General features: G+C 45.0%; 1 protein-coding gene across 9 annotated transcripts in view; it reads left to right on the top strand.

Moving 5' to 3' along the window:
* The first annotated feature begins 6,963 nt into the window (after nt 1-6,963).
* The window catches only part of KHDRBS2 (KH RNA binding domain containing, signal transduction associated 2), a 379,312-nt gene continuing 375,479 nt past the window's right edge, over nt 6,964-10,796 (top strand). For all 9 annotated transcript variants that reach the window (XR_008576623.1, XR_008576622.1, XR_008576624.1 and 6 more), the window contains exon 1: nt 6,964-7,331. Coding sequence is in view for 4 of the 9 variants with exons in the window: in XM_054822253.1 (XP_054678228.1) it covers nt 7,241-7,331 (91 nt within the window). In the remaining 5 variants the exon portion in view is untranslated. The remainder of the gene's footprint in view (nt 7,332-10,796) is intronic.

The raw sequence follows: 10,796 nt of genomic DNA, 5'->3' as shown, positions 1-10,796 counted from the left end.
TGGGATTTTCTTTGTGTACTTCTACACTTCTGATAAGTGGGAACTGGCTAAATTCTGTAGAGCTATGTATTGTAAATGCATAAATAGGCATATGTTAAATCATATACTGAATTTGCTCCATTTCAGTTGTTGCAACATTGCAATAGACCAATGGATTAATAAAGTATAATTTTATCATGTTGCCTGGCTATGGGCTTTGTGTACCTGATCAATAAACTAATTGAGCTCAGACAGTTGTCTCCATTGTATCCTTCTTAAGGAAGCAAAGTTAACAAAATCATGTTGCTGATTAATCAATTACAGATAAATATTCTCTGAACAAAATTTAAACTAAGATCAAACAAACTGGATGTCCTGGTTTTAGCCGAGAGGGTTGATTTTCTTCATAGTTGCTAGTGTGGGGATATGTTTTGGATTTGTGCTGGAGACAGTGTTGATAATATAGAGATGTTTTTGTTCTATGGACCTGTTGTTGAGCAGTGCTCACACAGAGCCAAGGCCTTTTCTGCTTCTTGCACTGCCCTGCCAGCGGGATGGCTGGGGGTGCATAAGAAGTTGGGAGGAGACACAGACAGGACAGGTGACCCAAACTGACCAAAGGGATATTCCATACCATATGACGTCATGCTCAGTTTATAAGGAGCTTGGGGGAAGAGAAGGGGGGGCGGCGGCATTTGGAGCGATGGCATTTGTCTTCCCAAGTAACCGTTACGCGTGATGGAGCCCTGCTTTCCTGGAGATGGCTGAACACCTGCCTGCCCATGGGAAGTGGTGAATGAATTCCTTGCTTTGCTTTGCTTGTGCGCGCGGCTTTTGCTTTACCTATTAAAGTATCTCAACCCACGAGTTTTCTCACTTTAACTTTTCCAATTCTCTCCCCGATCTCGATGGCAGGGGGAGCGAGTGAGCGGCTGCGTTGTGCTCAGCTGCCAGCTGGGGTAAAACCACGACACTGGATAAAAAGCTACAAATGCATGGGGAAAAACCCTCAAAAAACAACCCCCCCCCCCCCAAATCAACCACAAACAAACAAAAAACCCCAACCAAACCCAAAAACCAAAACAGCCCACAAAAAATCAGAATTATACTGTAGTACCATCTTTCTTGCATCCATACATACAAGATTCCCTTTCTTTGCTTTCTACTTCTGATGAAAGTTCACTTCCTAAATGAAATGGTAAAAGTAGCTTGTTACGTTCAGTGTATGTTTTCCCATATGCAATTTAATCTCCTTATTTCTATATCCTTTGCATCCTATAAACAATTCTGTTCCCACATGGGTATAAAACTTTCTTCAGGTATTTGTATATTTACTTATGTCTTAGATAAACTATATGTATGCACCTCTCATCTTTTTTTTCTCAAATAAATCCTATCATTTTATTTTGAGCATGGTCTGCCTTTCTACCTCCACATGTCTGAGGCAGAATACATTTTGTCATGCAAATCACGTGCACCTTTTGGCAGACTTATTTTTCTGTTCCATCATCTATTATATAATGACAAACTCCTCTGGCCTCTGTATTGTCATACACTACTGAAATCTGTTGGAATTCATTTGCACTAATGTTGTTATGTACAAGCTAGATGTTTACGTCTAATCTAGTTATTGACTTCATACCCAGTGGAGAGAAATCAGATTTTGCATAGGATGACTCATCTCAGTGAAAGATAGTTACCTGCAGGTCAGATGAACAAACTGCTGGAAGAGCCTCTTTCAACCTACTGACTCTAAAAGGTGTCTGTGGTTACTGCAGTAGACTCAAATATCTGATTTTTACATGCCTAAAGCTAGATGAGACTACCCACTTCTGTAACTTGCTGTGCTGAATAATCGACGCTTAACTATAAAATGAAAGATTAGCTCAAGGAAGAGTCCTAGGAGTCTGCAAACTGTAACTCAATTATTCTAAATCACATATCACCTTCTTTAGACCTCAGTTTGTCCATAAGGTATTATTATCGTTGTTGTTATCTTTCAAGGGAGAAATTTGTATTAAAGGGAGATTTGCGTACTGGGACAGGATGGCAGAAACAATAAGCAGAAAGGGACAAAGTAGAAGAAGAGTACAAAAGGAAGAATTTTGCATCAAGTGAAAAGAAAAATTAGAAAGCAATGTAATCAGAGGTTTTGTATGAAAAGGAACAGTTCTAAATGTTGGAGGTAAGGATGAAAGGGAATTTCAGACACCTATTACTTATTGATTGTAGTAAGGTTAGAGGAAACTGGTGAAGTGGAGACCATTCTATGATCACGGAGAAGATTTTTGTGAAAGTGTTTGAGCTACCTGCAATGGATAAGCTGTAATATAAAGGTCAGAAGGAACAGCAGAGACAGAACTTCAAACACCGGCAGCGAAATATAAGATCAGGTGTTTACCTACACGTGGAGAGGAGAAAATTATAGTTATGTCATAGACTCACAACTTCTTTGTCAGTTTTGGCACCATCACAAGGAAGAAAGAAGAGAACAGACATCCTAGACTGTGTTTTATTCTTTGCTGTTCATTTCTATTTAAGCATTTTTTCTGTCTTCAGCTGCTGTTTTATAGTTATAAGAGACTATGCTTCCTTCCATGGCATTTACCCTGGGTTACTTTTTCAGTTACTTCTTCTTTACAACATCTCAAGAATGCTATATGCGAAATAAAGCTGTAACATACAGAGTTTTATTTGATGTGTGTTTTGATGAACTAAGAACTTGTAATGTGGGTATCATAAACCAAGTTATAGCATAAGCCAGCATTCATTGTACACCTAGAACTCACACTGAACTCTTCTGGAGTTGTAGGCTCACCAGGTTCCACCATGAAACTATTCAATGTCTTGGAAGGAAATAAATACTGATTTTTTTAATTTTTTTTTTTTTTTAACTGAAGCTATTTCTATGATTTATATAAAGACTAATCTGTATGACTTGTCTCTAAGAAAATCAGTATTTATTCAGTTGTATGAGTGGAGAGATGAAAACTCTACCAAAATCTGGGACTTGCTGCAGAAATCAGTCAGGTGTGGGTTGGACCCTACGGCTGAGTCTTTTGCTGTGCCCGGGGTAGTCCGAAGGTGATCTACAGTGGCATGTGTACTTGCTGATGCACACTTCCCTTCTGGATTATGTGGCAAGGTGTCAGCGGTACGAAGGACTGCAGGGATGGCCTCTATGAGGAGAGGACACAGCCAGTTCCAGCCAGACCCACCACTGGCCAAAGCCCAATACTTCATCCCAGTGTTTTTACGTGGAAACAAGCTTTGCGTTGACAGCTTGTGCATGCTCAGCTGCCCCATTATCAGACAGTGAAGCCACATGGTCCAAGGACTAGTACCCACAGGCGAGGGTGCAGAGATCAGATGGAGTCTGGATACAGACAGTATCCCAAGAAACAATTAAATAACCTAAAGTAAAGGAGGTGAGGACATTCCCTCTTTCTTGGACATGTATTGCTGCTTCTTTATTCCTTATATTGTCAATTATAATTCCACTTTAAGGGAAGGATATTGTTAACATAGATGGTAGGAGAAACTCCCTAGTTTTTTTATCCTGATCTGTAGTCAGTTCAGGAACCAGATAACCCTTTACCCATAGCTAAAGCAAGCAAAACAGAGAAGAAATTTGAAAGCAAATGGAATTTGTGAAATTGAAAACTCTTGACAAATCTGATCTTTGGTGTATGAGGTCCTAGGTGAACTCACACGCACATAGATAACTGTACTGATTTAAATTATTGTATTGACTTTAATATGATGTGTCAGAAGGGTAATTCATTGTCGCTGTGCTCACACTGACTGTTCATTCTACTGCACATTCTCAAAAGATTTCATAATTTTTAAATAAGTGTTTGTAAAGTTTGGACATTTTCCTGCAATTGTTTGCTTCCACTGCCTTTTGACTTCAGTGCTACATGATAATACATGTATATTTAGTTGGCACTGGCAAAAATGCATAATGATTGTTACCTGTTCTACCCTCAAATAAGCTATAATCTGGTATACTGTGATCCACTTCAATATGAAACATAGTAATAAAATATAGTGCAGATAAACTTTAATTTGGCTTGACACTTCAAACTAAAAAGTTGTAAAATGTGTCTTTGGTTTTTAGTAGCTATGAAAAAAATTGATCTCCAACTAGCAATGAAGTCATGCTTGATGTCATTAGAGGTCTATATTTCCTGTCTGACAGTTTTTAATGCTTTTTTTTTTTCTTTTAATGAGGTATAAGGTAAAATTCAGAAAAGCATCTCAATGGCTTTGCAGCCTAAGTGTCACTGAAAGTCAATTTAACTTTATAACTTTTGAAAAATTAACTTACAGTCTACTTTGCTGTAAAAAGATGTGCAAGCAAACCTGCTCTCTACTCCTTCGACCAGAAAAAATGAGTTTGATGAACATAGCACTTCCCACTGTTTAATAAACTTAGAGTGTTTAAATCAAAGCTTCCTATGATCTAAGTAGGTTAAGTACAATTAAACAGACTAAAGGAACACTATTCTTCTAACACCCCAGATGGAAAACCCCCAAAACTCATTTTCCATATACATGACCATATGGTATGTTTTGAAAGCTATGAGAGCAGGATTGCCGCCGAGTGAGGATGGCTTAGATTTGTCTTGAAGGAGCTTTAGGAGAATACACCGGTCACCGGTCTTCTCTCTTTTTGAACTGAGGGGCACCAGCCTGAATTATTCTGATGAACAGAGGCACAGAAGTATGATCTGAAGATGTAGATGATCTCTCAAGCAAGACAGTCCTGAGCTGTGTTGCAAACAGTATGCCATTTCTTGCTACGCTGTTAAGCAGGAAAGAAGAAGAACTATTCATGCGATAAATTGAATCAGGGTAAATTATTAATAAAATATCTTAGTTCTATGCTTCTCTTTGTTTTATTTATTTTTTAAAGGAGGACTTATGCCTTCCCTTTATCCCCACACCCAGTTTGTAGTAAAGCTGATTGCCAATTAAACCTTTTGGTTCTGCTATCAGTCTTCACTGCTTCTTCAGTGTTTCACAAGTTTGCTGAAATCACAGTGCTTTCCTGCTCCTCTTCTTTCTCAGCAGGGAAGTTAGTTCTCAGGTATTTTATTTCCCGTGCTGGAAATACTATAGAATAATAGCACATCGGCCACTGACGTTCTCTACATGTTCTTGTAAACACGTGTAGTCCCTCAATTATCTGCATGCTGAGTAGAAATTGCATAAAGGCTGCCTGCATGTATTTTAGGATTTTGGAAACATCACAGACCAAATTTTTATGCAATGGCTGTACAATGTCTTCAAAACCTTGTGGGTGCCCTTACAGAGTTTTTCTCTTGATTTTTACCTGTCTTCATTCCTTCATCCTCTGAAAAAAAAAAAAAAAAATTCCAAGCACCACAACAAAAGAATTGAGATGAACAGTAGTAGGCAATTTACTAGTGTGTTATTGCAGCAACTACCTATTTCATTAGAATAAATAGTTAGTAGTCTTTGTGCTAAGTACTAAGAAAGAATCTCACATAGGGATTGAGCACATAACACACCATGTTGTGTGGTAGACCAACTGCTCTTGAGGTCCCACAACTGAAATTTAACAGCTTAACATGAGTTGAGCACCTTTTGTTTACTCTCAAAATCAAAACACGTTACTAAATTGCCTGTTGGGGGAAAATCCTGGATAAATATAACCTATAGTAAATGTATATTTAAGCTAAATTCTAATTAAACCCAATTTTATTTACTCCAGCTGTAGACACTTGAATTGCATAATAGGTTTAATTCTATAGCGTGGGGCCGTGGGAGCTGCAGAGAGCTACTCCGGGAGGTTCGGCTCGGCATTGCTGGGCAGAGATCGCCCCTTCTTCCTCCCAGGACCGCCAGCCACCCCCCGCGCTCTCTCCAGCTGTGCGCAGCACCCACGGGCAGGCATTTCCAGCGCGCCGCTTCAGCAGCCGTGCCTGACTGCTGATGCTCTGAGCACACCCTCAGGGGGGATGCTGGCTCGCAGCTCCTGCACACGCACGCCGCCCATGCGGCACCCCGTTAGCGGGGCACCTCCCCGGGCCCCCGGAGAGCTGGCGGGTCAAGGAGCACGGGGAGCGCGGCGGCGGAGCTCGGGGAAGGCACTCCGCGCTTCGTAGGGCCGCCGGGGCGGGAGGGAGCGGGCAGAGTCGGGCAGCGCCGGGAAGCGCCGGGCAGAGCCGGGCAGAGCCGGGCAGCGCCGCCGCCTCGGCCCCGCCCGCGGGTTCAGCACTGCGGACAGCGCCCGCCGGCCGGGAGGTGCGGGGACCGGCAGCAGGGCGGGCGGGGCGCTGGGGGGGGCGCACGCACGCACACCCAGACACGCGCGCACAGAGACACGGACACGGACACGGAGTGACAACGGGCACAGAGGCACCGACGCGGCCACACGCGCTCGGCCACAGCTGGCCGGAGCGCAGACGCAGCCACAGCACACCCGCTGGCACGCGGGGGCACGCAACTCGCGCACCGACGGAGGCACACAGACACGAGTGCACAGGCAGAGAGGCCCACGCAGAGACACAGGCGTGCACACGTATAGGTACACGCTGAGACACACGCGCACACACACGGGCACGGACCCACGCGCACGCTCTCATACACAGGCGCAACACACAAACTCACACACCAACACAACGCGCGCACACACGCAGAGCGCGCGCCCGCACACCCCGCTCACACACTTGCCCACACAAACCCACACACGCGCGCACATATCTCACACACACATATCACACACACACGTCACACACACTCTCCCTCTTTCTCTCCTTCACGCGCGCCCCCCCCCGCCCCGCCCCGCCCACTTGCCGACAGCCAATGGCGCGGCGAGTCTCCCGCGAGCGGTCCCGCCTGGCGGGGCGCAGCCACCAATGGGAGCAGCGGGGGGCGGGGCGTGCCTCGCCCCGCCTCCCTAGTTAAGGCGGCCGGTGGGAGAGGGCGGCTCACTGGCTGGAGGGGGGGGCGGGGGGGCGACAGGCAGCGCGAGGCGGGCGGACAGCGGCACGCGCCGACCCGCGCACGCCCCAGCCCCCGCCCCCGCGCGGCGCGAGGGGAAGGCGGAGGCGGCGCCGCGGCCGCCCAGGGCAGCGCCCCGCCGCGGGAGTGGCGGCCGGCGCGGCGCGGCGCACCTGCGAGCCGCGGGGCGACGAGGGGGGCGGGAGACGAGGAGGCGACCGGAGACGCGGAGTGAGCCGGCGGCCGCGCAGCCCGCCCCGGCGTGCCCAGGCGCCGCGGCCCCGAGGCGATGGAGCAGGAGAAGTACCTGCCCGAGCTGATGGCAGAGAAGGACAGCCTGGATCCCTCCTTTGTTCACGCGATGCGCCTCCTGGCCGACGGTAAGGCTCCGCTCCCGCCTGCCGCGGCCCAACGGCCGCCGCGGGGCGCCGCGGCCCCGCCGCTCCCCCAGCCCGGGGCGCTCCGCGGGGCGGGGGCCGCCCTCTAGGTCTGCGCTCGGTGGCCCCGGCGGGGCGCCGGCGAGGGAACTGGGGTCTCTGGGCGGGCGTCGGGCCGGGCCGGGCGGCGGCGGTGCGGCCGCGCTCCCGCCCAGCCTCGTCAGGGGAAACGGCCAGCGGGCGCCCGCTCCGCCGAGTGGGGACTTGGCCACGCGGGGAGGCGCGGAGCGACGCGCCCGGTCCCTGCCGGGGTCGTGCAGCGGCAGTTCGTGGGGCTTGTGTGCCCCAGAGCCTCCCCTGGACCCCGCCGGGCTCCTCGCCGGGGGAGCCCAGCCCGTCGGTCGGAAGCCGGCTGCGGCCGCCGGGTGCCTGCGCTCCCCGCTCTGGGAAGTGCCCTTCCGTGGCTGTTCCTCAGAGATGCATCGCCTCTGCTGCGGTTGGTTAGGCTCTGCGGGAAGGGCTTCCCTGGTCCCCGGGTTTATTTACACAAAGACAGATGCTGGCTTCTCGTTAAACTCGTTATGTCTTGTTTCCCGTGCTTAAGTAATAAGGTTTATATGGTAATACGATTACGCCGTTAATGTGGCACTATTTTAGTTGACTATGCAGTGTCGGGCATTGATTGGATATGGCTTATCGATTTCATGACACTGTTTCATCCAGGACATGATGATTTTTCTCTTGGATTTGTATGGTGATCCAGAATATACTGCTCATAACATTTTTTTTTTTATTATTTACCGTCATTCGCTCTGCTTTCCTTGCTTTAGTTGAACTAGTTCAACTAGAGATTCTTTCAAAAGTTTATAATTTACTCTCTCTTTTAATAACTGTTCAGTATAGTTATTAGTGCAGGCCTTGTGGTACAGCATTTCAACTTTTGCAGAAGTGTAATCCAGTAAGTTCCCCTTATACTTCTGTTTCTTCTGAGGTATATAATATAAATTTTAAAAATCTCTGTTATCCCTGTTAAACTTGGAGCCTAATGTCAAAAAGAAGTAGTAAAGAATGGTGCATGAATTAAGACAACGTATCAAGCCCTTAAGTGAGACTAAGACAAAGAAATGTATCGTTAGGCCCTTGAGAGAGTCACAAATTCAAATAAACTCATGTTCAGCAGTGGTGAATAATTTCCAAAGTTCTGTTATGTCTTAAGGAAAATCAGAACTAATCAAAACTTACAGTGCTAGCAGTAAGTGTCTTTCTCTGTCAGCAGTCTTTATATTGTCTTTCCTTAATATATGTTTTATTGATTGTGAATGAAGATACTGAGTCTGGGTTTTGTTAGAGTGCTCCTGTGTGATAGCTTGGAAATTCAGTACGAATACCGACACATTTAGTACGCTTTTGTCATAGCCACCAAAGAGGCAGCCATGCTACTTTTTACAGTTGTTTTTCTAATAAACATACGATAAACAAAGTCCTTATTTCTTAGAGGAATGTATTTTTTGCACCTTGCAGTTCGATCTTTTCCCAGAGGGGGGAGGTATCTACTGAGACTGTGTGCGTATGCATGGAAAGAAAGAAAATGCATGAAGGACAAAATCGAAAGCGTGCAAAGTAAAGTTAAAAGAACGAGAATAAAATAGGTGTTTCTAGGCGTCCAGTTGGTGTGGAAATTGCATTTTGGGCAACTGTGAGATTGAATAAATGCTTAGTTTTCTCATTCCTTCTTAGCATAACCAGAGCTACATATATTGTAGTGGATTTTTAAAAGATGAAGGTGAGTTGTCTGTAGGGAATGCTAATGTCAGATTCACACCAGATACCTGGCATTATCCTTCAAAACACCATCTGTCAAGCTTTCTAGAGATTTGTTTTAGAGTCTAACATATGACGACTGTTAAAACACTTTCTTCAAGGTAAGAGTATAACTACTTAAGGAAACAAGAATTAATGCACTGGTTGCTGCTGGGTATAAATAGAAAGAAAAAGTGTAGAACTGGCAGAATTTATTTTGGATGCCAGAAGAGCACGGGACAGTGATGCAAGGATCTCTCTAGTACCCTATTTCTAGGATATGTCCGTGATGAAGTGATGCTTCAAGACTCTGGATTTCTGTTCTTTAAAATATAACGTATGATCAGATACATACATAACAATAGCAGCCAGCTGTTATTTTTATGGTGTACTAAGGTTTTTTTGATTGCCAGTAGATTTTGTATTAAATGCCTAAGTGTAGATTTGAAGGTTTTTCCTTCAGAGTCGAGAGCCTCAAGCATTTGCTCTGCCTTGAAAGTGCTGTGATTTTTCATGTCAGTTGCTAGAACCTGAGGTTCAGAAGAGACATGCTGCTGTGTGAAACTGCAGAAGGGCACACAAGTGATAAGCCTTCCAGAAATACGGTTTCAATTTATGACATTGAATTTACTTGTAAAGATAAGACCCCACATTTGCCCTGTTAATGGGGTTTTTTGCTTGATGTTGTTGTTGTTGTGCATTTTGGTGTACTTATTTTAAAAACAACAAATTACTTTATGGTTTTAATATGTAGGTTTGTGTCCTACAGGTTGGCCTGTTTCAGATGCATACCTGAATCAGTAGCTATTTACCCCTCACCACTGAGGGGTGAACAGAAATTATTTACTTTAGTCCTTGTTTGGGTTAGAGCCTCCATGGTGCAATATGTGGTGAAACCCACAGAAAAGGGACCGTGGCAGAGAATTTGCATACTTGCCAAACAACACAAAGAAAGGTGAGGAAAAAGGTACTAGCGCTTCTTAGATACAAAGTGTGAAGGCATAAGACAAATAATTTCTCTAAAAATCACTGAGGGAATCTGCGGTGGATTCTGAAAATCAACCCAGTCTCTAAATGACTGATCTAGTGCCTTAATCAGAAGATACTTTATTTCCCCCTGGGTCATTACCTGTTTCATGTAGAAGTAGCTCCTGCATAATTATTGCACTATTATAAATGGCAAAGCCATTTATAAGTCATCTATTAGAAGAACTTGTGAGGTGTGAATGGTTGGTGATATTTACCTCAGTCTATATTAGTTTGTTCAAACTTTTGCAAAATGCACTGAACGTATTTATCCTGATAATATAATCTAGTCAGCAACAAAATCAAAAGACATCTTTTAATTGTAATAGGTAGCTGAACTCTAAAGAACAGGCAAATCTCCATCTGTCAGAGGGGGCTTTTCTGTATTCACTGAACTATTTTGTGTGCCAAGCTGTTATAAGAGCTAGAAGAATCACACTGTTTCATGGATAGTTTTAAATGATTTTATTGTAAACTGGTTACAGGTAGTTATTTTCTCTAGGTAAGATTGTACTGCTTCTAGTAAGGAGATATTCCGATCAATGTATGAGGTCAGGTAATGCTTGGTCAGATGAAAAATGACAAAAGAGCATTTTCTTAAGCAAGGGGATATCCCATACCATATGATGTCATGCTCAGCAT

Source organism: Grus americana, chromosome 3 (genome assembly GCF_028858705.1).
Source record: "Grus americana isolate bGruAme1 chromosome 3, bGruAme1.mat, whole genome shotgun sequence".
NCBI lineage: Eukaryota > Metazoa > Chordata > Aves > Gruiformes > Gruidae > Grus > Grus americana.
The sequence above is the reverse complement of the archived record's forward strand: the minus strand, read 5'-3'. Positions and strand labels throughout refer to the sequence as shown.